The sequence below is a fragment of the Neopelma chrysocephalum genome, unplaced genomic scaffold (assembly GCF_003984885.1).
Source record: "Neopelma chrysocephalum unplaced genomic scaffold, ASM398488v2 Primary Assembly neopelma1_64, whole genome shotgun sequence".
Taxonomy (NCBI): Eukaryota; Metazoa; Chordata; class Aves; order Passeriformes; family Pipridae; genus Neopelma; species Neopelma chrysocephalum.
Window position 1 is genome coordinate 6,243,171 of NW_020897721.1, and position 27,428 is coordinate 6,270,598.

Here is a 27,428-nt window from a genome sequence, read left to right on the forward strand (position 1 = left end):
TGTCTGTTATTCTGCCTGTCTGTTATTCTGCCTGTCTGTTATTCTGCTTGTCTTTTATTCCTACAAAGTTATAGTCCCCCAAATATTAATAGGACAAGATACAGAGCTATATAAATACAGCCATGGGTTGGAGAAGCTAACTAGGAATAAAGCACATGGCTGAATGTTTGAAGGGCAGATGGCTGATTAGTGGGGTGGTGACACATCCAGAAAGGCTGTGCCAGACAACAGAAGGGCCAAGGCAGGTTGTGTGACCAGTGCCAGCAGAATGAGGAGAGGGAAAGCTGGGGGTGGGTGAGTGAAGGAGAAACCAGACCCATCTCTGGGGTTTAACCACAGCCAGAAACTCAACCTCACATCACTCATGGGGGCACAGGGGGAGGGTTGGAAGAGTAAAAGTGAGAAAGCTCATGGGTTGACACAAAGCCAGTTTAACAGGGACAGCAAGAGCTGTCCATGGAAGCAGAATGGAACAAGGGATGCATCCAGCACTTCCCATGGGCAGGCAGGGGCTCAGCTGCCCCCAGGACAGCAGGGCTCCATCCCCAGTAGTGGTGACTTGGGAAGACAAGCACCCTAACCCTTAAAGTCCCTCTTCCCTCCTCCTTCCCCCAGGATATGGTGTGGAATATCCCTGTGGTCACTCAGAGCTCTCCCAGCTCCCTGTGTACCCCCAGCCCCTGTGCTGGGAGGAACACTGAGTGTAAGCCCTGCTGGTCCTGAAACATCCCTGTATCATCAACACTGTTTCCAGCACAAATCCAAACACAGGCCCAGAGCAACTACTGCTAAGAAAATTAACTCTTGCCCAGTCAAAACCATGCATAAATTAGAATAAGTTTTTTATCATCACTGAGGAAAAACAAACTGCCCTGACACATGCACTGGCATCTCAAAAACAACAGCTCAACAATCTGCTGGCCAGAATTTCTGAGAAAATGGTGCTTAGAAATATTTTCTTTACCATCAAACACATATATCCTTTGTAGAGTGATCACTAAGAATTTGAAACTTCTAAGAAATAATAATTACTGTGTTCTCTTAAGAAATGAGAAATTAAGACTTCACTGTTTGGGATTTCATCACTCTCATTTTCATCTTTACACTAGTTTAATATTAGGGTGGGGCAACCTTTGATATCATCAAGTTTGACAGTGCACTAAATCAATTATGTACAGGAAAAACAAATAAGCAAAGCCCCATCCTAGGATACTACAGGCTACAGAAAGGGTTACTCAAAATGCAGGAAAGCATCAAATCAGGAATCTTTTAGGGCAGGTGAAAACATCAGAATTGATATTATAAAAAACCTACTTTTACCAGAGTGGCTAGAATTGAATCCAACTAACTTAACCAGGACCCCAAAATGTTTTCTTGTTTTTGTTGCTGCTTGCATGGGTGCACTACATTTATCATCACAGCCTCTGCTCTGAGGGTAAGGAAAAACTGCTGCAAGAAAGGTGAAACTAAAAATAAAGATCTTAGCTGGAGCACAAAAGGAAACAGCCCCACTTAAAAGAGAACTAGTATATAGCTGGAGAACAGACCTGGAGACATACACATGCAATAAAGGGCTGGATTTTGCTTTTATTACCTCTAGTCTTCAGTTCATCCTCTTCCACTTCTATATCTAAGTCATCAAATACAGCTGCTAGTGGAATCTTCAGTGTGGGATTACCAGGTATTTTAAAATCCTTATAAGGAGAAAAAGAAAAAAAAAGTATTTTTACTTGTATTTATCACTTTTCCTCTTAATTAAGCTCCTGTATAATTTTACCAACAAATTTAGAAATCGTGTGAATGCATTTTGAAATCTCACTGCACATGAAGGGACAACACCAGGAGTCCACAGATACCCTGAGGAAAGTTTACTAAGAGACCCTCCAGGATTTTTGTTTTCAGATCAATGCTGCAATATTTTATAACAAAAAACAAAGCCAGGGATTTAATTTCTTTCCCTTGGACAGAAAAACTGAGCCAGCACCAAAGAGCCAACACAGGAGCCATCACACAAAAGTCAGTGTAGGTGGTTTTGATGTGCCACCAGATGGCTCACCACAGTTAATGAAGGCAAATTAAACTCTGGGAAGAAAAATCTACAAATAGAGAAACAAAGCATTAGGCAGGAAGGCATTTATTGCATGACAAGCACATAAATAAAAAACCCTACACAAAATGTTTGATAGACTTTGTGAGTTCTACTTATTTTTCTGTATATCATACCTGTTTCCTTGGAAGATTAAAGCAGGTTAATAGAACAGAAGTTCAAAAGCCTGAACTCAGCTTCATTCAAAGTGACCAGACAACAGAAATTTAAAAAAAATTCCAATGGCACTATTCCAATTGAGCTGCTGGCATTTTATGAGAAAATGGTCAGATTATGTTCATATTAAACACTAAACTTTGAAGTGAAAATATTAAAGGATATTTCCTTTTACATACATTGAAAAACTGCTCATCTTTCTGCCCAACCTGTGCATCGTGGTCTCTTTTCTACTGCTGTGTCTCAAGCAAAACACACTTAGAAATACTGTGCTTCTACTTGTGACCATTTTAACCAAGTTACCTGTCATTTTATGTGACTACATTAAATATGCAATAAAGAAATAACACTTTTTTTCAGATACATGCAAGAAATTGCAACCTAACTTTCTCCAAGACAACACTTATCTAGAAAAGACATTATCAGAGTGAACAGCACTGATGCCAGTGAAGACAAACCCAACCACAAGAAGACAAGCAAAACCCAAACAACAACCAAAATCTAAACAAACCTTGTGGAAACTGCACATTTTAAAATTGTCTGTATAACATCTGCTTTGCTCATTTTTTTTCCCCCTGACTTGTCTGCAATACCACCTAATGCTTTATTTATTATTTTACTTTTCAGTTACCGTGATATTTGTTAATAAATGTGGAGTCAGGCACAGTTGAGCACTTTTACAAGGTCTTGTCTTTGATGCCATAATCCTACAGAACACTCCAATCTTGAGGCTGTGTTTTACTTAACTAAATGAACTTCCCAGATACTGCCCACACTTTTTCCTTGGCAATCCCAACTGCCACAGAGCACTGACAGCACTCTCACAATTTCTAGTTTGATATGGGTTTCCCATGTGAATCTAACACAATACATTTGTCATTCTACACCAATATTTCACCCATATTTGGAGCATTTTCAGGAGCTGACAGAACAGGGAAACACAGGTGAATTACTGTAATCTTGTAACCTTAAATTCAACCCTGTGCCATTTCTGTACCTTACAGCTGATTGTAGATTACAAACAATTAGACAGTAAGATGAAAAAAGCATTCAGGACACAGAGGCAGAACACAGAAGCTGGGCAACGTTTCTTTAAAGAAATTGTTTTAATTTCTCTCCCATTTCCATAAAAAAGTTCAGCCACAAGAATGGAGGAAAAGTCAGCCCCTCTCTTGAGAGAAAACACAATATTTACTGCAAAGCTACAGCTGCCTTTGTTTCATTGGGTTAAAAAATACCTGCACGCTGTTTTCTTGTGCTTGGTGAGACAATCTTGCACTTGGCAGTGGAGAATGAGATCCCAGTTTTCTATCCAGGAACACCTCCTTACTGCAGGCATAACACCAAACACGGAGTGTGGTGAGGTTGACAGTTAGACAGTGTTTTGTCTCCTAAAACAGAAGAAAAACCAAAACTGTGATTCGGAAATTTGGAATAATTAAATGCTACCACATGCAAGCTAGAAGAGATGTATTAAAATTTTAGTCTTTCCACAAAGAGAGGGGTACGTGTGTTAGAAAATTAAAAGAGCAATTCAATTACTGAAATTTTAGCACAACTATTCAATGCTCCTTTTTAGTACCAAGCACTACAATCAGAATCTAAGGCATTGTCTTATGTAATTCCAACTCATAAATTCACATACTCCTAAATTAGCAAGACCTGTTTCTCTCAGATGAAAATCAAACACAGCTGATCAAACTTCCATACAGTTAGTTAATACAGGTTACTGACTTCACTAAAGTAGAAGTTCTCTAACTTTACTTCACTGCTGCAAATGCACATACCTGGGAATGGGTGGTACTGTGATCCACGTGGGATTCACCACAGCCAACGTAGGTGCATCTGTTCTGTTGAGCAAGATATGAAGAAGTACACTGAATTAAAAAGTGGTTTACAGAATAGGAACATACTGCCAGTCCCTTCAAAATTCACTCCAATTTCAAACTTGCAGTCCTAACCAAGAGACATGCACAGTAAGAATTAAAATAAGTATAGTATCACCTAAAGCAAAAAAAGAATGCTGCAAGATTTAACTCAACTTCTCTCACTGCTGGGCAGTGTTAGACATGTAACGTGTTTGGAATGTATTTTTTGGTCATTTTTATATATTTATTCACATTCCTGTCAACGTGTAATTTTTACAATTCACCATTTGGTAAAGATTGTTACAGAAAATACAAAGTTAATCCAGGGTCTAAATGCTAAAATACTGAATGGCAACAGCTTGAGAACACAACACATTTATACAAAAATCCCTGCATGCCCCTATCTGCAGTGCCTATTTATCAGAGTATTACTTCACAACTAATTAGTTTCTTCACCTTTAAATAAGAGCTTCCAGCACTACACAGCTAAGAAACTACATTCTAGTTATAACATGCAAAAGAACTGCTGATTTTAATCATGCTTATTGCAAAACACGTTTGGCTGAGCTGAGGGTGGAATCTTGCAGCTGCCAATCTTCAAGCAGTTTTCATTAATCCCTCATGTGCACGAGTCAGGACAATCACACAGGAGGGCACAGCAGGTTATCTGGACAACTCTCCAAGCAGGTTAATTTATACAGTGAAATAACAGCTGAACACATCGATTTTCTGTATTAAATAACCACAGGGATTTGTTAAGTTACAAACATTTTACATGCTGGGGTCTCACCAGGGTTTTCTAGTGACAAAGGTGGAGACAAGGTGCCAATTCATCCCAGAGGAGCAATGTGACAGTGTGACACTGAGTGTCCTACTGTAACTACAAGCCTGTCCTATGGAAATGTTGGGAGGAAATTTAGTTTTTCAATAACGGCCTAAGAGCTCTATGTGAGAAATGAAAAACAGGTTTTAAGCCTGACGGCATTTCCCCACCTGCCAGGTTGATGCATCCCTGAACACCTCTTCCTGCTCCCAAGAGGGTTTTTATATGTAATTAAACTTCAAGGCATCTAACAAAAGATATTAACTCTGTTCCTTTCTGCCTTCGTCTCTGTTATTGACAGAAGGAGCAAAATAATCTGATTTCTTTACCATAATCCACTTAAAAGGACACTAATGACGTGGATTTTTAAAAAATATTCATACATACACCTAAAGGTTGGCATCTTAGCCTGGAGTTCTTACTGTCAGTACTTAAGGAAAAGTTGCCAAGAAATGAAGTCAAGGCTACAGGGTAAAATTTCCACCTCTGGAAAGAGCTGTAAGTCCCAAGAACTGGAGACATTTTTAAAATCTAAATTAGCCATATGCTTTCCTGTTGGTATCACAGATCAACGAGTAGCAGCATTCTCAGAGTTTTTTGTTTTTTGATTTTTTTCAATACAGTGAAAATGACATTTTTTGTAAGACAGCAAGAAGAGTAAGGCAAAAGCAGAGTTAAGACAGAACTATATCCAGGGTAAGGACTGTCCAAAATTTGGACAAAGGATGAACTTCTACAACTTCTACAAGTTCAAAAATAAGTTTTTTGTCTTTGTGTTGCTTAAGAATAAAAAAGTCAGAGCATGTATTAATCTTTTAAAGGTCAGTGTTTACTGCTTGATGTTATTACTACAAAGGCTAAGAGAGGCTTATAAAAAGTAACTTAATTAATTCAGGAATATTATTTTTTTAAATCTACACACCCAGGGAAAAAATTTAAAAAACCTCCAAAACTTAGAAGCTAAGTATCATAACTCAAGAAGCTACTTCTTATTAAAAAAAAAAATCTCATTTTAAGCACATTATTCTTAAATTACAAGAAATACGTACCTGGTAGAGGGTAAAAAATTTTAAAAATAAAGAACTGGAGAAGAAGTTTTGCTTTTAAATAATGATTTAAATAAACTAATTTCAATAATTTCATTATAGATGGTTCTTAAAACAAAAATACTACGAACTTTAGTTATGGATTACTAGAAAAGGACCCTGCTATGGAACAAAAAACCAACTTACCTCTAAACATGCCCAAAGGTTGGGTCCTCTGACTTTACAGTCCTGGCAAGTGCCCTGTTGAAGTCAAACACAAAAGCAAAGTATTATTTCACTTACTTACACCAGTAAACCACAACTTCAAGACAAAACTATAAAGCTTAGTATCAGATGAGCAACTTGAAGACAAAAAAAAAAAAAAAAGGATATGTTAGAACCAACCTAAATTTTTTGTTTGCTTCACGTAATAATCTCAAGATCAGCATATTTTTCTACTAAAAGCTTGGATCTCTCTCTCTGGGTTTTCATCTTAAACCAAAAAACTGCTCTTATAAATAAGGCATAAACCTGTATTATATGGCACTACTATAATAATCCTCAAAATTTGTCTTTCCTATAAACATAAAAATAGATGCAAGTGATAGAACAACAGGGAATAACTGCATATTTCTACTTGCAGGCACTACCTGCAAAGGTTTACACAAAAAAGATGCAACATGAGAAAAATGCTGTGCTCCTCAGCAGCAAATTAACTGTTATTTTTCAGATAAAGAAATTTAGCACCATGGACAGAAAAGGTTTGACTTTTCTGTCAAACTAAGCTATTAAAATGGGTTACAAGATCTTTTTTGGTTCCATTTATTAATACTAACTCGAAACCAAGAGTTCAGGTAGAGGCATTTTCTCCAACTGTGTCTTCTCTATCAAAAAGAGAACTGTTATCTGTGTAAATTCAAGCATAAATTTCTTTGTTACATTTTCTACTTGAAGTCAAGTCAGTTGTACTATATTACATTAATATTCCAAATAACTAAGTGCTACAATGGCAATGAAAATACAGTTCAGCTTGGTGCTATGCTAACTCTTTTAACTAATGTTCCATCACTTGCTTTGGAAAACTGCTGGCAAAGGCCCTCTTTAAGTGTTAAGTGCTTAAAAACAGTTTTTCAGCTTCCTCAAGTCCATAATTCTGCCCATACTTTGTTGAAACTTTACTATTCCAGCAGAGGTTTTTACCCACGTTTAACACTTAAATGCGTCTTATAAATAAAAATACACTAAAATATGCACCTAAATAACTGAGCAGTTAATAGTGACAGGAAGAGAGCACATGGCTACAACTCACATGGGATTTCTGGATCAGTTCCTCTTTTGTTATCTCCCCAACTGATTCCAAGTGGGGGCAATCGCTGCCGGGCGACGACATTGCAGCAGCTTCCTGAGATCCTGGAGCTGGAACCTTCAACCCCAGGGAATCACCTGCCAGCAGAAGCAAGAAGGAGTAAAAATCAATTCCTTACAGTTGGGAGCAATATTGGATATCTAATATGTAACATATATATGACTTTTAAAACAATGTGCCTTTTTAGAGGAAGTTGGTATAAATGATTTCATTAACCCTGCTGACTTCTAGGGCATAAAGTAACAAAATCCTGAAAGGAGCAGAGCTGATTTGGATTAATTATTTAACTTCCTGGACTCTACCATGGCACCCCAATGCCATAAAAATGACAGTTTTCAAGCAAGGACTGATGGTGGCTTAAACTGGATATTCTGGAAAGGGATCTTTGCAGCACTGCTGGAGCTGTGAAGTCTAAACTGCAGGAGCACAGGACTTGCTTATCAAAGGATAAGGAAACTTTATCTTGGTTTTATTTATTTACAAAGCCATTCTAGATTCAGACATATCACATATCAAAAGCAAACTGAAACTTGTCACTCACACGTAGCACTGAACGCTCAGCGAGTTTTTACCTGGGTGAGTTCTCACTGCACACACAGAAACTTCCCAGAAATAAAGACTGCTAAATACAATCACTTTGTCATTATTGTTTTGATGGTGGCATAGAAAGCTATGATGTTTTACAGAAGGAGAATAAAAAGAAAATAAACTGTGTCCCATTCTTTTTATATAAATACTCCAACTGACTCGTGCACATAGGAACCATCCAATAACTTTGCTCCAGTTTTGTCCAGTTAAACAATTGGCATTGATGCCTCAATCTCTCCAAAGGCCAGGAAATCATTAACTTTCTTTGCCCAATTATTATCTATCCAATTTAGTACTCCTTGCAACTAAACTTCCATCCCACCTCAGTGATGCACATCTCTTGATCTGTTTGCAGCCTTGAGCACTCTTATCAACATCTTTTTCCACCTTGCCTGTGGGCTTGGGCAGCTTTAGGTTTGTTCCTTCCACTGTACAACCAGTCACTCCTTTGACTATTAAATAACCTATGGCTTATGGAAAATAAACCCTGCCTAATGGACATCTCAGACACAAGGCCCAGTAAACTTCCAGTTTATTATCTCTGACTTGATTTTTACTTCCATTGCCTTGCAAAAAGATCCCTTTGCATCAAGGGTCATTTCAGCTGGCTTTGGTCAACAAAGCTTTTTTCTATATGTGTATGTGTATAAATAGTTGATTTTAGTCCTATAAATACTGTTATACAAATAATATTATTAAAGTATTATGTATTATTTGTATAGCAATAATAGGTACACACCTTCATATACACGCTTAAATATATTTCCTTTACATATGAACAATTATTTTTATATAAATAATACAATACATTTATTATACATATAACATGTACACATAAACTCATGTGTCAGTGTGTATCTCAGTCTTTTTTAATACCATGTTAACAGCTGTTCAGCACAACACTTCAGAACTTATCTCACAAGACTGCAGATACTAACAGTAAATTAATAATTGGGGATTTTTTTTCTAGATGAGGTCTAAATTCTCTTCCTGGACCAGTGGCATGACATCTATAAAGCAGTACCCTAAAACATAAGCTTCATCTGGAGAAGTACTTCCTCAGTTCAGTGTCTATACCCTACACACACCATCACTCAAAGATACTTCAAATCAGAAAAGTTTTTCAGGCCAACCCTCCTGAACTTCAGGTACATTAGCAATTCCTCTCTGAACTGTTATATTCCTTTTCAGCACAGAAATGGAAACAGGAATGTGTGTTACATCTCGCCCATGTTGCAAGGTCTGTTAAAATGTTAAAAAAGGACAAGTGAGTTTCAAATAAAGCCCTGGGGACCTGAAATAAATTCAGTGTGAAGTAATGCTGATTTAATACAAATGCTTTAGAAAGACTGATATAATGGATTAGTAAAGCTTTAGATCACAAATTATTTTTTTTAATGGAAGGAACTTTCTGAATGCATTATTCCAAGCAGTACAAAGCAACGAATGGAGACTTCACTTCATGCTGCCAGATTTGCATTTAATGTATTTAACTTTCCACACCTGGAACTGCACAACTCCAAACCTGCTGCCTGAACAAACCTGAACCCAGGAGCTCTGCCCATGCCAGGTTCTGTTTCTTGTCTGAATCTTTCCTCTTTTAATAATCATCAGAAAGACCAAACCACGTCCAAACTCATGTCCCTGTGGATGTGGTCCCCATTCCTGTCCATCCAGAGAGCATCCCTTGTGCAAGTCCAGTTACTGATAGAGATTCTTCACATGTCACTATCTGAACAAAGCTGAATGGCCTTTCTCTCACCTTTTGCTAACAGAATTCTTACACACCTCCTTCCACCTTGCAGCACTGTGATAACTCACTGTACTGCCATGACATTGGTGGCTTAACATACCAAGCTGCAGTAACACATTTGGTATCATTTTATGTGAAAGTCTAAAACTGTAAAATAATTTCAAAACCATGACTCATCCTTCACCCAAGTCCTGGCAATCCCAAGGTAGCCCCTCCCTCACTCACTGCCCTTCCTCCATGTCACCACTTCCTACTCTATCTGAAGGGATTTCTTATCTTCCTCTGCTGCAGCTCATTAGCACACCTACTTTTTCTCCAGCTTCTGCCTCGTGTTGACCTCACCCAAAAGTCGTTTCTTTGCATTTTCAGTGATTAAAAACCAAAACAAACCCTTCTTTTGAAGTTCCTCCTGCACTGGATTTTATACTCCTGCTCCAAAGCTGGAGTTTATCTCCACTTCATGGCTCCAGCGATATCACAGAGTAACAATGGTTTGGGTTGGAAGGGACCTTAAAGATCACCTGAGTTCCAACCCCTCTGCCACAGCCAGGGATGCCACTCACCACATCAGGTTGCTGAGGGCCCCATGCTTCCAGGGATGCTTCCAGGGATGGGGCATCTACAACTTCTCTGGGCAACCCTGTCCCAGTGCCTCACCACTCTCACAGCAAACAATTCCTTCCTAACACCTAATCTAACCCTGCCCTCTTACTGTTTAAAGCCACCCCTCCTTGTTCTATCGCTCCAGGCCCTCGTGAAAAGTCCTGCTCCGATTCTCTTGGAGCCCCTTTAGGCACTGGAAGGTCTCCCTGGAGCCTTCTCTTCTCCAGGGGAACAGCCCCAACTCCCTCAGCCTGTTTCCACTCTAACTGTTCAGGACCATAATCATGCAATAAGCTCCTCACCAAATGCTCCCCACGGATCTGGGAGAGAACTCTGCAGTCTATTTTCAGCTCTCTCCACTGTTTCCACTGAAAGGTTTGTTTCAGTCTCCCTGTCTCAATGCATTATACTCCATCACCCAACAAAGTGAACCATTTAACGTTCCAAAGAAGGACTTATTAACACATTTTTCCTTAGTGCATGAACAGAGTCAAAGAGCTTCAAAAAAACATTATCTTGAAGTCCAGTCTTGGGGTTTTTTCTATGTTCTTGTTTAGTCTTTTTGTTAACCAAAAAAATATGCTCATGGGAGCCATCAGAGAAATGTGAACCATCATTCAAAGCATCATGGCCAGCAACCTGTTTATCACCCAGCAGAATTCCCATCACAGACTTCTGTGCTGCCTGCCATGGAAGGCCTATCACACACACACACAGAAAAACCCCATCAAACACTAAGAGAATTCAACTGATCTTGAACATTATCTTGGGTTCCTGCAGGGAGCCCAGTAGCTCCTAAAGAAGCAAAACAGATCTTGAATTCCTTCAAAAAGTCTTGAATTAATGTTTTCACCTGCCTGGTTACAGCAGTTAACACTTCAACAGATGTCACAATAAACAAAAATGTTTATTATATATTCCACTGATGTCCTAAATATGGAGCCATTTTATCAGATCATTTTACAGAGTTCAGCAGGAGAATGCTGAGAGAAGACTTCAAGAATAAAAGGATTATTCTGAAGACATCAATTACATGAATGAGCAATTGTGTCTTCATTAGAGGCTTTTATTATTTTGCCTGTACAGCTCTGAATAACAGCATATCAAACCAGTAAGCTTTAAATTCAGGTTTCTTAGTTGAACTCACAGTTATTTCACTAGTGATGCACTGGAACAGTTTCATTTAACACACTGTTTTTTAAATGGCAACAAAGCAAGGGTGACACATGGTGCAATTTTGTACCTGAACAATTAATTACTCAGAACACTAAAGAGCTTTGAACCTTCAGTAATTATTTACCATACTGATATTCTTCACACTTCAGGAAAAAACTCGCCAGCATTCACTCCAAACTATACAAGCCCATGGGAGCTTTGTAAGATATATATTTTTCTAGTGGTTTTCTAAAGAACTGCATTGCTCTTTATAAACTTTAAAGAAATCACTTCAGCGTAACAATATACATAAATAACAGCGCTACCAAACTTGAAACTAGTCTTTCTTAGTGTGTGAAATTAAGGTTAATCTTCCCAGTTTCTTGACTTAAATTCCTTTACATTCTGTTGCTCAATAGGTGGGTTTGAATTTCATCTCCCATCCCTCCCTATTTCTACCTTTTTTTAATCTATCAACCCTAAACAAGAGCATCCCATTTCCGAAAAAATGACAACACCAATCCCAACTCTGGTTGAAAAAACTTACTTTAACTGCTTAGCATAAAACCTGCTATTTTCCCAGTAAATGACAAAAGCATGTTCAGCAAGCTGGTGAGAGATACCTGCTCCTCCTCTTCATGCACCAAGAGGTACCCACTCAAGCAAGACACAATTTAAGTCACTTCCATTAGCTTTTTTTTTCCTGCCATGAAGAACTGTCGCCAAAGAGAAAGGCCATTTAAAAAAAAGGCTTGAGTGGAGGGTATGTCCCCTTCCCAGAGCCAGACATTTTCCATTTCATATTGCCTTTCCGGGGTACACCGGCCATTCCTTCATTTCCTTCTTCCACCGCTTCAAACCCTAACTACGAAACCCATTAGCTGACCTCTATATTTCTAAGAGGATTTTCCTGACCCGGGCTCAGCCTAAGCTCCGCAGACGAAGCCTTTACAGTGATTTTCCACTGGGTGACAGATACCCCGCACTTTTTGCCCCCTACCCCTCGTACGCGACCATCCCTGCGCATGGATAACCCAGGGGAAGAGCAGAGCAATTTAGGAGTAAATCGCTGTTTTGAGGGATCGCGTGGTACCCGCGGCACCGCGGCAGCTCCCGCCGGGACCCGCGGGGGTCTGAGGCCGGTCCCGCACCCCCCGCCCGGGGCCCCCGGTCCCGGCTCCCACCGCCCCGCGCTGTGAGAGCGGCCCCAGACACCGCCCGCCCGCCCCAGCGGGGCCGTTCCCCTCTTACCGCAGCTCAGCCGGGAGGACGCGCCGCGCCCGGAGCGCAGCCGGGCCCCGAGGGCTCACCCCTGCCTGCGGGGCCGGCGGCGGTGCCGCGGCAGTGCGGGGGCGGTGCAGGGCAAGGCAAGGCAAGGCAAGGCAAGGCAAGGCAGTGCAGGCAGGGCAAGGCAAGGCAAGGCAGGGCACTGCAGGCAGAGCAGGGCGCGCCCGGGCCGCGGCTCCTCCGGGGCCGCCCCTCACAGACACACACACACGCGCGGGTGGGCGCGGCTGCGGGGGTCGCGCCCCGATCAAAGATGGCGCCGCCGAGCGCCTGCGCCCGCCCTGCGTGAGCGCTGCCCCGCACAAAGATGGCGGCGCCAGGCTCCCTCCCGCCCCTGCCCGCCTGCAGCGCGGCGGGAACCTGCCCGGCGTAAAGATGGCGGCTGCGGGCTCCTGACGGCACGGGGCTGTCTTTACGCGGCGGCGGCTCCGCCCGCCTGGCTGCTGCTCGCTGTGCCGGAAGCGGATCCCGGCCGTCCCCGGGCAGCGCCGGGGCGGGAGCGGAGGGAGCTGCCCGCGGGCGCGGCGCCGGGCAGGTAACCCGGGGCGGCGGCTGTAGGGACGCGGGGAGAGGCGCGCCCGCCTCGGCCGGGGCTGAGGGGCGTGAGGGCGCCCCGGCTGTGCCCGCCGCCTGCCCGCGCTGGGGAGGGCTCGGCGGGGCCGGGCGGAGCTGGGCTCTGCTTCCATCGCCTCCCTCCCGCCCTGCCGCGGTTGCGGCCCCGGAGTCGCGGGTCGGAGGCTTCGCGTTGTGCCCGAGCTCCGGGAGCGAGGGGGGCGGCCGGGCCGGGCATTGCGTCAGGCTGTGGGTTTGTTCCTCGCGGTGTGTGCCTGCCAAGGAACTGGAGCTCTGAGCGGGATGAACTTCTGGCTGCTCTCGAATCTGTTAACTCTTTTGGCTGGCAAATACGGTCTTCCGACAGCGGTGGTCTCAGAAACAGGGCTGTTGCCGTGCGTGATTTGGAGGACATAGTGAGCGAGCCCTCTGTGGATCCTGGTCACGTCTGCAGGTCCGCCCAGAGCAGCTGGACCGAACGGGGCCTGAGCCGAGCCAGCAGATTTATTTGCTGTCTCCTCGTTAAGTCTTGCCCGTACTCAAAAGCATCAATCAAACAAGTCATGTACCTTTTATGTAAGAGATTCGAGCTTGCAGAAGAAAAACTGTCCTGGGCTTTCTATTGCATAACTTGGTGCGTCTCCTTCGTTTGACAGAGTGTTCCAGAGACCATCTGTGATTGTTTTCGAGATAGTTTCGCTTAATGAGGTTATGGGAGAGAAGGAGCCATGTCAGAAGAAGGTGTTACTGAGACACGGTTTTCTCTGAAGACGGCAGCTTTGCGGGTGTTTAATCTCCCCCTTTCTTGGTATTATTCTCTTAACCAGGTAATAAATATATTATCTAAATACTGTTGCTTTTGATATACATTGAGGCGTTTATTGCAATATTGTACGTGCTCTTGTGGGCTTGATGTGAATTAAATTTGTACAGAATACCTTGGGGCTTAGTTTGTTCAAAACACTGAACTAAAAGAAGCAGGGCTTTTTGTCTTTTTCTGCTAATAAATGCTGAGTACATCATCATACATCTGCTTTACCTGCACTGTCTGTATGGCTCCATTTTATAACAATGCAATGATTCTCACCAAATATCAAAATCCTTGAGTTTTGTTTTTCCTGTAGAATTTTGTGGTATTCAAAAATTAAACATAACTGTCACTATATTTTGAGTAATAGTATCGAGTGTGGTGTGAAATACTTTCTAGATTACCAGCACTGCTTGCCAAATTAATCTCAATGATAGTTCATTAATGTAAAACATAACCCCTTATTTTAGTTTTTGAGTCACTTTTATTTGATTAAGTAAGGGCCACAATGACTAAAACAAGATTCTTTAAAAGCAGGCTGATTTTTAAATACCTTCAGTCCTTTATACTGTTTTTCTTTGTTCCATTTTACTTCTGGAAAGATTTTCCTCGAAGAAAATCTCAAGGCTCCATTAATCACAGTATTTCTGTTTACAGGTGGCTGTGGAGTCATTTGGTTGTATTTTCTTTCATTGCTATTATAGGCAAGTTTTCACTAGAAACACAGAGAGTCTTGGTGAAAAGTAAATTATGATCTCAGTTTCCAGGTTGACAGAAGCTGGAAGTGTTGTGAAGCTGATATTCTTTTTTTGCAGGGAATCACAAGATGTGTCTGTAGAGCACTTGCATGTCAAGGACAGGGAGGAGGAGCTGTAATTGTGTAGAGAATCAGAAAACATATGTATTAGTTCCTTATAACTGCATATGTGATAAAAGAGAGAGTGAAGTAAGTCACAATTATTTAAGAAAATATTAAGGCTTTAGTTATAGTCCTCTGGTGCCATAATAAACAGGATGAGAAAAAGAGTTTCTAGTTGGCTGTGGAAAACATGGTCCAGTAGATTTTTTTTCCATTCTGTGTATGCTGAATTATTGACAAGATAACTAAACAAAAGCTTATAATTAGAAATGCCAATAATATTAGTAGGTCCTAAAAATGTTCGGCTTTTGAAACCCATGTTGTTAATATGACTGTATTTTATTTTTATTCAGTTGGACACTCATTAGCAAAAGCTATGTAAAATTTCATATTTCCTTGTAAATACTTCTCTTTTGCTGCATATAAAACCAGAAGGAGATATTCTCAGTCGTGCATCTGCTTATATTCCTATTTTTTCTGTCTTTGGAATATTTTAAAATTCTCGTTGCAAGACGACTGATTTCACTTTTACATTTCAGCACATTCATATCCTTTTAAAATACCACGTGCAACTCCATTATGTGCAACTATTGACTCTCCTCTCCTTAGAGCTTTCATTTCACTCTTTATTTATGAAGTTTAAAAAGAATCCACTTATGGGTGTTTGAATCTCTGTGTGCCCAGCTCTGTCTCTGGGACGAGGAATCACGTTACAGAAGCACCATATTAGGCCCAAGGACTGTGGGTCTGGCTTTCTCCCAGCACTCTGTTGCTCAAGCAGCAAGAGTTTCCAAAAGATTTTTGGGAATGTGGACTGTAGTTTCCAGTTAAATGGCACTTTCTATGTTATAAACTTTACTAGTGGCTTCTAGTTGAAGTTACTTGTATACGTGGTTCTTATTTGCTAATTTAAACATCTCTAAACCTGTGATTGATCTATACCCAAAATAAAGTGTAATTTTTTTTTAAACTCTTTATTTAGAGAAATAGGTTTAAATACATCTTCTTCCCAAGTTGAAACACTGCACAGATGTTGGCATTGGGATCTTTCACAGTGCAGGAAATTGGGTAGTTATGAGGGGTGAGTTCTTTCTCAGTATTCTTTTGCTGTTAGAGAATTAATTGAAGCCCAGCATCGTCCTGTCATTAAGAAGAAATTTAAAAAAAGGGTTATTAGAAAGTTATTTGCTTGGAACCCCATAGTTGGTGGATTTGCAATATACCTTATAGCTCTTGGTGCTGCAAGCTGTCTCTCTGTGTGCATATTCTCAACAAAGTCACCTTTTATTTTCAGGTAAAGCTTTCCCCTGGGTTGAAGAAGCTTTTCACAGTAACAGCAGTGAGTGCAATATCTGTGATTTTTCTGGCCCATCACTTTAAAAGAAGACGTGGAAAGAAAAACAAGAAAGTGCCCCCATGGGAACCAAGTCATCTGGTATTGGAGTGCACCAAAGCAGCTGATTCTGAAAAAGGTACAGCTTGGAAATCCCAAGTTGGATTTTGTTTTTTGTTGCTTTCTTGGAGAGGAAGAAAAGGACTGTGAGCCTTTCCTCATAGGACAGGTGTTCATCCCTCTAATGATCTCCACAGGATGGAACACCTGAGCACATTTGAATTGTTACATTTTACATTTGCCAAATTAGGAGCAAAATTACACTGTCTTATAAAGAAGGTGGTGTTGTTCCCAAAGGGGAAGTTTCAATCATGAATTTGGATTAAAACTCTCTTTATGAATAGAATATTAACAATGGGTTTTGCCATTCTTAATACTGAGAAATGCAGATCTAATCTTTTACAGAATAGGAAAATAATTATGCTCCAATGCATAGTTATTGTAATGGATAGTGACTATTCTAATGTGTAATTTGTCACACAGAACTGTAAATAACAGAATAATTGTTGTTTGCTTCTAAACTGGACTTTATTGAGAAGAGTAAATGCAATTCAGTTCTTGTTAGAACTGCAAAAGATGCCATGTTTTGAGTTTGTGGGAGCTTTAAATAAAATCAGTGTATCTCTTAGGTTCTAGTTGTTCCAGCAGTCGACAAAACTTGACCCTTTCTCTGAGCTCTGCCAAGGAAAAAGGATCTCAGTCTTGTATCTATGCCAATGGAGGACTTTTCAGTAAATACTCTGGTTCAGTCCAAAGCCTGGCCTCGGTAAGTAAAAGTGTTTTAAGGCTCTTGAGTGCCAACTTGGCACTGAATCTGCATCTAAAGGTTTCCCTGAGCAAGCTGCAAGGGGGCTGGAGATGCTGAGAAGCCAATTGTCCTTCCCACAGAGGAAAACCAGCTTGGGTGTGATGTACTCTGGCAGGAATGTGGTTTTAAGGATCCTCTCTATAACAACACTTCAAAATCTGTGTGGTTTGGGTTTTTTTTTAAGGTTCAGAGTGCCACCTCTTGTCACAGTTGTGCTTGTGCCAATTCTAATTCCTGGGATAAAGCAGATGAAGATGACATTAAGCTTGTCAATATTCCAGTGACTACACCTGAAAATTTATATTTGATGGGTAAGTCATAATAAGAATATTCAGCATCTGCCTACAATGGAGGTAAATAATTTCTTGGGTTTATGATAAAGTAACACACAATATGATTGTGCTGTTCTTTCTCAGTGTCCTGTTGGCATGTGTCTGAGAACATTTCCATAAAATAATGAAATCACACTTGAAGTTAGCTTTTAAAATATTTTTCATTTCAATATTTGTGTTAGTAACCCATAAAATTATTTTTTAAAGTAAATAAGAAAAAAATACATTGACCACTGTTGCTTTTAATCATATTGTGAACTCCTTAGTAAAATCTTTTACCGATCTTAGTAAAAAGGCTGGGGATTGCTGTTGTTTTAAAACCCTACATCTCTGTGATAACCATCCTTATTTTTGCTACCTATTTTCTTGTGTCTGTGCAATGTGAGTGCCATGAGCTGTGTTTGATGGCCTGGGGGTGTCCCTGTCTCCCCAGGGATGGAGCTGTTTGAGGAGGCCCTGCGGCGCTGGGAGCAGGCACTGACCTTTCGGAACAGGCAAGCTGAGGATGAAGCCATCTGTGGTTCCATCAAGCTGGGAGCAGGAGATGCCATTGCAGAAGAAAGCGTAGAAGTGAGTATATTCAATCTATAATCCTTACAATTCCTTGTGTTTTATTACCCGAATCTTTTCAAATCAGAATTCCATTACCAAACTGAATAATTAATTCGATTTCCAGTTTACTGGTATTGCCCTTAAAGGACATCTGACTTCATTCTTTCTGACTTTTTTTGGTTGGTTATTTGGAGGAGGGAATTAGCATTATTTATTTTTTGGCAATGGCCACTGATACATCAGTGTTTGCTTGTGGTATTATGGAGTTATCAAGCAACCCCCTTGGGTCATCTCTTTCTTTTATGATCATGTAAGAGGATGTCTGCTTAGCAAAGACAGGTCTCAGGAAATATGATCAATTTGTGAATATTCACAAATAACGTGCCTGAACTTTGTTTTCCTCCATTCCTGTCAACTAAATGCTAAAAATATTTTGAAATAAACAGACACCACGCATGGCTTTCTTTTCTAGTGCAGTAAACATCACAGGTAATTTAAAAGTATTTTAATATTTAGATTTGAGTTTTATTACGCTAAAGAAAATATGTGTGTTCAGTAAAGTGTGTATATTTTGCAAGTATTCATCTGACTGTTCCTGTGCTGCTTGTAGGGAATTAACGTGGCACACTTTGCTCTTTGAAGGCTTAATATCCTTAGACTTTACAAAGGAATCTTACAGACTGTAAACAAGCAGAAAATCTTCTAATGTCTGTCTTCTTGCAGGATATCATCAGTGCTGAATTCATTCATAAGCTTGAATCTCTTCTTCAAAGAGCTTACCGGCTTCAGGAGGAGTTTGAGGCCACCCTTGGGGTCTCTGATCCTGCTGCTCTAGCTAATGATGTTGGTGAGTGCTGCTATTTTACAGCTTTTTTTTCTGCTTCTGATGATGGCTCTTGGTGGGGAGGTGGAACTGAAATATCCACTGAGCAGAATTATATTTATGAGTAAGTCAACAGGAAAAAAAAAATCATGTTCTTTCCATTATTGTGTAGTGTTTGATGAAGTGCTTGTATTTTAGATAACAATGGACTGAAAGGAAAGTTGTGGGTTTTTTGTAGCTTGTCTGTATTTAAATATTTATCCAGTAAGATCATATGACCCTTTTAAAGCATGGGTGTATAAGAGTGTTTTAAAGCATGGGTGTATAAGAGTGTTGTAGAAGTTCTATGCATCTTTTGAACTGTCAAACTGTATGGTTTGTCATAATTTCTTTTTTTTTTTACTAAAAACGAAGGCCAAACCAGAAAGACTTAATCTGAGCTTAATAATCGTTATCAAAGCTCTTATCCCTGGTGACTGGAAAATTATCACAGTTGTGAGTGACTAAACTGTTAGAATGGCAAACAAAAGGAGCAGTTGCTGCCAGACATGCTGATTAAGTAGTGATAGTTTGATTATTTTTATTTAAAGAATTGGTTTTAGAGGTTGTTCAAGACTGATACCGTTGTGCTCTTTCAAGATGAAGCATCTGAAGTCTCAACTGTCAGACCGTAAGGGCAGAACATGTTCAGGGGTTAGTTTGTGAGGGTTGTTTGTTGGGTTCAGCTGGGCTGGCACGAGGTGGCAGCACTGTCCTCTCTTAGCCCTCCTGCATCCCCTGAAAACACCTCTGAGCAAGGTGGGAATTAAATTTGGGTCAGAGCTGGCTTTCTGACATACTTGCAGACACCTATACGTGTAATCCTTAAAGCAGAAAACCATCTGAATGTTGCATTTTGTAATTTCTATCCTCAAACAGAATCAATAAAACGGTATTCAAAGGACTTGACATGATGTTTCATGTGTTTAGTTGTTGTTTTGCTTGGTTACTTTGCAAGTATTTTGAATTAATAGTTTATTTTTTTAGGTGGGATGACTGGATTCATGTTTACCCAGAATGTTATGAGAATTTCATTCCTTCCAAATGTTCTTCATAGGAATAATTTGTGATTTCTTGAGTGGATGTCTGTTACTTTATTATTAATTTTATTGTGCTGGCCCAGCTGAGTGAGGAAAACAAGTAAGGAAGTGGTTCAGTGAATACCATTTTCTGTGTTCAGGATTTGGGGCTTCTCTTCATTCTCCTGAATTTGTGGCTTGAACAACAAGTGATGTATCAAAGAATGCTGCACTTTTTCAGAATGTTTTAGAAAACAGCAGGCCATCATCTGCTTCCATGTGCTGTGGTGCTTGGAAGGTTTTTGTGCAATATTTGATATTGGTAACAACAACAGGAAACTCCCAAACAAACAACTCCCAAACTCCAACTCTTCATGCCTGTGAAATAGAATTGCTAATTTGCACCCAGACAAATATTTAGTGCCAGTTGATACAGTTTCATAGCAGGTGGGTTTTTTTGGCCTGTAGGTTTTTGACAGCTCTGCAGTTTGGTGAATTGATACAGCATAAATTAGGTGATAATAGTTATCTCACTGACATGAACATTTATTTATACCTCTGTCTGCTTTAAGGGAAAGGTTTACTTTTTGTGGAAGATCAAATGCTGTCATTTTAACAGCTGTATAGTTGATTATAAAATCATTTGTAGAGCTGGAAGTTGATACAAATTTATAATTTAGGGCATTAAAAGCATTGGATTAATGAAGAACAAAGGTTGGTAAGATCTGAATTAGTTTTTTAAATGGTTGCCATCTAACAAATTACATTGAATCCAGGCAAGTATAGATTGTACTTATAAATGAGAGATTTTAAAAGAAAAATCATGAGGAAACACTCTTGGAATGTATTAGGAAAATTATGCATCACAATCAGTATAAGTTCTTGGCACGTTGCTGTAGAAAAAAGCCCATTGCTGGTCTTTGGCTCTGGGAAAAGGATGGCACCAGCACAGAGGCAGAGATGCAGTCTGGGTTTTGTGTGGGGTTAGAACTGTGTCCAGTTCTGTTGTTCATGTTTCAGGAGATGTGGAGATACTAGACAGCTCAAAACAAGCCGTGACACTTATCTGTTTTGGAAAAACAAGCTAATGTGTGATTTCAGTTGGGTATGTCAGCTCCTTAATGAAGCAAATACTGAGAGGTGACTGACTTGTTCTGAATAGCTGCTTACACATGTGAGAGGTATGTGGTGCTGGGGATTTGTGGACCTTGTCAGAGTCAGAACTAGATCAAATTTCTAGTTGTTCAGGGGAACCAAGTTAAGTTCTGTACTATGTTGCATCTGAAGTGTGTTGAGAATAAGATTATTTTTTTAATGCTGTTTTTGAGGGATGTTTTCATTCTTCTGTGAGAGGAAGATCCAAGGCTCATCCCTGGATGTGTCCAGGTTGGATGGGGCTCTGAGCAGTCTGGTCTGGTGAAGCATGTCCCTGTCCATGGCAGGGCATTGGAACAAGATGATGTTTAAGGTCCTTTCCAACCCAAACCATTCTATGATAACAACACTTGCAGCTTGTCGTCAGAATCCTCATAACCAGCTCTTCTGCTTCAGGGTTTCAACTGCTGACCCACAACAGGAACCAGAGAATGCTTTGCTTTGTTTTTCCCTCTGATACACAGGAGTTTAGCTGTAGTTTGTGCATTTGTCTCCCATTTTCTGTCTCTGAAGTGCCTGTGATTCCCCCCAGCTGCAGACAGGGCTCTGGCACTTGGACAAATGCTGTCAAGTGCTACAGAAATGTCTGACTGCACTTATTCTGATTTGGGTTAGAACCAGCTCCAAATTTGGTCAGGAAGGAGACGGATAAAGGTAAAAATTTCTATCAATTCCTCACTTTCTGCTTTCTCTGTAAAGTTTTCTATCAAATTCTAGAGCTCCTGAACCTTCTCTCTCCCCTCCTTGTCTGCTGGTCCCAGATGCTGCTCCTCCTCTAAACCTTTAAGTGTTTTATTCTTCCCAAATCATTATTTCTCTCCACCCAATCAAATTAAGATCTCAGTGCTGCCATTGATCAGTCACAACACAGACTTGCTTTTCATTTTGTGGTCCCACTGACTGTTGGAAATTGGTTGTGCCTGATAAATTTGTCAACCAGCTTTGAGAAGCAGAATTCAGTCTCTGGAGGAGACTCTGGAAATGTGGGAGAGTCAGGAATGGGTTACCTGGAAGCCTGCTGGAAAACAAGAGCTTTTCACTGCAACCACTGTCTCTCCTGATGTTGTCTGAAGTGGTTTTCTTCTCATCCTTGCCATGACAGGTAGTTCTGATATTATAGAATATTCAGATATTTCTAAATATTCAACTTTTAGCAGTGCAGAAGGTATAGGTATAAATAAATACATTTTATCCCTGGGGTAGAATTCTATTCATATAATAATAAAAATGATTGCACATAATAATTTTCAATTCTGCAAGCTGTTGTTGAGTTATAAATGATTAATACAGGCCCTGGAAAAGACTTGCATTTTAAATAGGTGAAATAATGGAATGCCATTATGCTCACTCTTGTTGCATTCTCCACTGGACTTTCAGAATTATCATATAAACCAGCAGGATAAAAGAGGATTTCTATAGAAAAAAAATATTTCTGGACATGAAATTTAAAGAAATAGGTAAGGTTGTTTTTCTGCTGTTCCTCTTAGTGCTGGGAAGCAGCGTGGGAAGCCCATAAACAGTTTTTCTTGAGGCAGGCATGAGCTGCACTCAGTCAGAAAGGAGGCAATTGGCAGAAAACTGGGAAACAAAATATTCTTCTTGTTATTTCTGAGTGTTGAATGTAAAGGGGGAGAGGGTTAAAAGCTTCCAGCACTTTCCATAGTCCGTCCTTGAAGAAAGTTCTCCTCATTTTTATTTTTTTTTCCTATTTAGATCTTTTCTAGCAGACTTGAAACGTTAGTCGAGCTCACTTGGGAGGAATGTAAAGAGCTGGGAGAGAAACAATAGCTTTACTTACCAGCAGAATTGCAGGTCAGAGGGGAAAATTCTCAAATTGTGGGGCTCCTTGGCACTACTAAATTCCTAATACTTCATATGATTATTCTGATTTCTACTAATGGTGACTTGTGTACATCGGCCCTCAAACTTTTTGACAATATCAAAAAGTAATCGATGTATAAGTTTGAATTTGTAAAATATTTGCTTTTTATTGCCTATCAGTTATGCAGTTTCAAACAAATGAAGTGTTTGAGCTGCTGCAGTGAAGCCTCTCCCAAAGCTCTGTGTTGTGGGATGGTTTTGTTGAAAGGTTTGTCTGTTTCTTTTTTTAATTTTCTTCTCACACTCCAAGATATGTCTGGCATTTTGGAGAGAATAAGCACAGCCTTTAACCTACTGACAAAACTGTTTGGAGAACTGATTTACATGTTAGGAACCTTTTCTCCAGCTGCTCTTAAAAAAACCCAAAATCAGTGAAGCTGCTGAAAGCTCCTTTTTATGTATTTTATTAACCCTGACTTCTCTAATGTTTTACTGTTCATGGGTTAATAACTAGAAGCCTGTGTTTTCCTTCCTGCCTCAAAAATGTTACTGGAAAAATTTTAGCTTGAGTGTTTTATGTTTTATTTGATTATGCACAAGAAATGTTTCTGTTTGTAATTCTCAGTCTCCAACGAGGAGATGAGCAGTTTGTAATAATTCACTTAGGTGAGCTCTACTAACACAAATTATAAAATAATGCCAAAGTTGTGAAACTTCTTATGATAGCTTGAAACTTTCTGTTTGGTTTGTGCTCCTTGAAGATAAATTTACATTAAGTGATTTCTTACTTTCTTGGAGAAGGACTAAACGGTTTTCTAATGGCTGGAACAGAGTTGAAATGGAAACAAAAGAAAACAGCAGCTTTTTCTTTTTTTTTTAGGTGTGGAAATATATTCATCCCCTGAAATGCTCATATAAAGGAAAGAAAGCATTACTAGCTAAGTCTGAAGAAAAGCCCAGAAAAGTTATTCCAATCCTGTTTTTAAAAAATGAATGCATACTTTGAACATAAATTTTAGCTGTTGCAGTTTGTTGAAGTTCAGTAACTGATGAAATCATGAGGTCTCTCATATTCCAACTTATTGGTGCAGCTCCTTATTTCTGACTCACAACAGAGTATACTCAAAGTACACTCAAATACTCAAAGTGCAGGTGTTTGAATTGGATAATGTGTCTTCCTTCAGCAATAATATTTAAGACTTTCCTTTAAAGGCATGTTGCCCACTATTAATAACACTTAAATTGCCTTCTGCAGAATTCTTTATCAGAAGGCACCTTGGCATCACATTGGATAGTAGAATAAGATGATTAGTTAAAAATTCAACTTAGCAAAAATATTTCTGCAAACCTTGTGTCTAGGAAAAGATTATAATGCTTGGCTTTCTCAGTGAGACTCCTAATTTTGGCAGTACTCTACTAAAAAATGAAAAGTAGCTTTGCATGGTTGTGCAGTGAAGTTAATGGTGCTGAAAAATATTAGTGTTCATAATATGTATCTCTCTGTGTTGGTATTTGATAACCTGGAATGTGTGTTTGTGTTTTATCTCAAGCTAAAACCTTTTCAGCAGTGGCTCAAGATTCTCTGTTTTACTGTCCACTGGAGAGCTGAAGGTCACTCACTGTGGTCACTCAGGAGGATGGTGTGGGTAGGGATTGACAGAAACACTTCCCCTGAGATCAGAAACTCTGTCTCTGCTTTTTGAGGGCCTTTGTCACCATTTGCCCCCCAGCTCTGCCGTTAGATCCAACTGGGCAGGCTATTTATACACTCCTTGCTTTGCCTTAAATGGCACCCCCGAGACCTGTCTTCTTTCTGGCCACACCAAAACTCCTGTCTGAGCCCTTGTCTCTCTCACTTCTTCACTCCTGCCATGTTTTGTCTTGCCCTGTCCATTTCAAATTGGCTTCCCTGACATGGACTTAACTGTTACTTATAAAAACCACCTTTGTTCGTTTTTCTGACTGGATTATTCCTCTCCTTTAATCAGTGTCTCTCCCTCAAGAGCTTCCTTTCCAATGAAACACCAGCTACTCCTCCTTTTATCTCTAAAAGCTGCTTATAATTGAGCCCCAATCCACCTCCATGATTTTATTTCCCAGACTTTGTTAATTTAGCTGTTCCTGCTCAGTCCTCCCAACGCAAGAAGTGTTTCAACTGTTTCTGCTCATTCCTGAGAACAGTGAGCAGCTGCAATTGTCTCTTTTATTGGGAGCTTCCTGGTTCCCCAGTTACCTGGGCAGACTCATAATTACTTTCTCCCTCTTTTTCCTTTCTCTCTGGCCATCAGTTTTAAATCCCTGATAAGAAGGGGTAAATATGAAAAAGCTGCTCCAGTTCCTCTCATGAGTAAGGAACATTTGTACAGCAGTTTATGCAGGTGATGCCCCACAATAGTACTCAGGTAGGACTGGTTATCTGTGTGTTTATCACTCTCTCCACAGCACATCTGACCAAAAAAAGACATGTATTTTGAGTGTTCCTTTTGCATCTTTTTTTGTTGGCCATTCATTCTAGTGCTTAGCTCTGGCCAATATCTTCTCCATTTCTTAAAACCTGTTAAAAAAAATACATATTTACCTTCTTCTTGTGTCTTAAAGGAGTGTGATCATTTTCTCCATATGTCAGGGCTTGATTTAATAACCACTCGCCTGCATTTTGAAAAGTGATTTATTAGATGAGTGGAAACAGGCTTCTAAAGGCAGGAAGTTGCTTTTTTTAATTCTCCTTTTGCATGTTCTTGTGATGCATTCTGAACAAGTTATAGTTTACAGATTCTTTTTCTTGCTAAAAAGGATGTACATACACTTGACTTTTATGTGTTTATATACATTGTGAGTATAAATGTTGGAGAGGCAGGAAAAATCCTACCAGACAGATGGCAAGGAGTGAGGGCAGGAGAAGTGTTTATTTTTCTGGCTGGAGTGTGGCAGTGTGAGGTTACATAAACTGATGATCAAGAACACGTTTTAGAACTTCTGCTAAAAAACTCCTTCTTGCCTTGCAGTCTGCTTTTAAGGGAGGCTTAATGTCTGAAACATTCTTGGCCTTGGTTGTTTAGCACTGGCCATCCCCCATCATTACAGCTCTACACATTTATTTACCCACCATATCGTTTGGGGCTGTTTTTTTCCTTGTTTACCCTGTGGCTGGGAGGCTCAAGCAGCTTGTGTAAGCATTTCATTCCTGAAGGCCTCTTAATATCTTAGAATTTTCTTACTTGTTTCAGCTTGAAATGTTTCAAAGTTAAAACTGTACGTGGGAGTAAAGCTGTTTTTGTGGAAAGTTATAGCAAAGGGTTCTGTGAACAGTAACAATGGGGGGAGTAAAATTTATTATTTATGTGTCTTTTTTCTCTCCTGCATGTATTTTTGCAGTTGATTGCTAAAACTGATAGAAAAAATAACTTTTTTTTTTGATGGTTCAAGCTGAAGTTTTGGGTTTTTTTATCAAATTGCTGTAAATTGTCTGATTCTTTGTGGGATATCTGGTGTGTGCACATGGCCCACCTTACCCAATAACCCTGTTTGGAGCAAAGTGCTGTGGTGGAGCTGGTTCAAGAGCACATGTCGATCACACCAGGCTTTATTCTCTGCCCTGCTATTTAAAGCTGCCCTTGTTCTACATGCAGATATGCTGGGAGTATTTAAAGGTAACCGGTGCATATTTGCAGACAGCTTGGCACCCATTAGCAGCTACTCAAACAGATGTAGTTAAAGTTGTATTAGTTATCTGTGGTAAACCAGAGTAAGGTAAAACAAAGCAAAACTTGAATAAAGAATGTCTGTATTTTAGGCTATCTCCCAGGTTGCACTAATCATCACTTGCATTATGATTCAAGTTTTAATGTTGTTATTAATGCATTTAGCAACCTTACAGTGTTCTTAATTTGTTTGGGTTTTTTTTAATTTGTTTGGTAATTGGTGTTATTTAGTAAACTAAAGGTCCAGGGGAACCCTTCATTCAGTACAACTGTTTCAGGATTCTTATCCCATTCCTTCCTCCTTTTGGGGGCAAGTGGAATGCAGGCAGGCCCCAAGCAGTGGGGCACTTGGGATATTCTTTAAGTCTCCCTGTTTAAAGTTAAGCACATGTCTTGCTAATTTGGGTTCTTACCCTGGGTGCTGTGTGCAGCTGGGTGTGCAGGAGCTGCTCACATTCCTGGGCAGTGTCACTGGAGTCTGCAGCATCCTGCTCAGCAGTTCTGCCCTGGAATTCCAGTGGAGACTGAGCTTATTGGTGTAAATGAGAGTTTGTCTGTGTCAAATACACTCCATTCTCAATAGGAATCCTAATGTTAGCCCAAAACATATCTGTCTGTGTCTTTTGATGTTTATTTACTGCAGGTCACCAGTTAAGTAATTTGTTCTGTCTTTCTGTCTGTTAATTCTGGGGATGGAAGGTATCATCTTTTTTTTCTGATCCTGTATTGTCCCAGTGTGTGCTAAGGAAATGTTTAAGTTAAAATTGGCAATGTAATTGTCTTTACCTATCCTGAAAATATTCTCCACATTCTGATACCTCAGAGCCACTTCTGT

At 40.0% G+C, this 27,428-nt stretch overlaps 2 protein-coding genes across 9 annotated transcripts in view; one reads left to right on the forward strand and one right to left on the reverse strand.

The window, feature by feature from the left end:
• Window positions 1–12,801, reverse strand: part of USP33 (ubiquitin specific peptidase 33) — a 29,685-nt gene extending 16,884 nt beyond the window's left edge. For 4 of the 5 annotated variants that reach the window (XM_027683342.1, XM_027683341.1, XM_027683340.1 and 1 more), the window contains exons 1-6: window positions 12,696–12,801; window positions 7,289–7,422; window positions 6,187–6,240; window positions 4,051–4,113; window positions 3,502–3,654; window positions 1,595–1,694 (exon numbers count right to left, since the gene is read on the reverse strand). In XM_027683342.1, the coding sequence (XP_027539143.1) occupies window positions 1,595–1,694; window positions 3,502–3,654; window positions 4,051–4,113; window positions 6,187–6,240; window positions 7,289–7,369 (451 nt within the window). In that variant the 5' untranslated portion in view covers window positions 7,370–7,422; window positions 12,696–12,801. Of the gene's footprint in view, window positions 1–1,594; window positions 1,695–3,501; window positions 3,655–4,050; window positions 4,114–6,186; window positions 6,241–7,288; window positions 7,423–11,991; window positions 12,173–12,695 lie in introns of those variants that run through there. The other variant, XM_027683339.1, reaches the window with a different exon arrangement.
• A 369-nt stretch (window positions 12,802–13,170) lies between these two features.
• Window positions 13,171–27,428, forward strand: part of MIGA1 (mitoguardin 1) — a 29,360-nt gene continuing 15,102 nt past the window's right edge. The window contains exons 1-7 of one of the 4 annotated variants that reach the window (XM_027683366.1): window positions 13,171–13,266; window positions 13,940–14,110; window positions 16,245–16,422; window positions 16,973–17,109; window positions 17,336–17,462; window positions 17,917–18,053; window positions 18,759–18,882. In XM_027683366.1, coding sequence (XP_027539167.1) covers window positions 14,012–14,110; window positions 16,245–16,422; window positions 16,973–17,109; window positions 17,336–17,462; window positions 17,917–18,053; window positions 18,759–18,882 — 802 coding nt within the window. In that variant the 5' untranslated portion in view covers window positions 13,171–13,266; window positions 13,940–14,011. Of the gene's footprint in view, window positions 13,267–13,498; window positions 13,738–13,937; window positions 14,111–16,244; window positions 16,423–16,972; window positions 17,110–17,335; window positions 17,463–17,916; window positions 18,054–18,758; window positions 18,883–27,428 lie in introns of those variants that run through there. The other 3 variants (XM_027683367.1, XM_027683368.1, XM_027683370.1) reach the window with 3 other exon arrangements.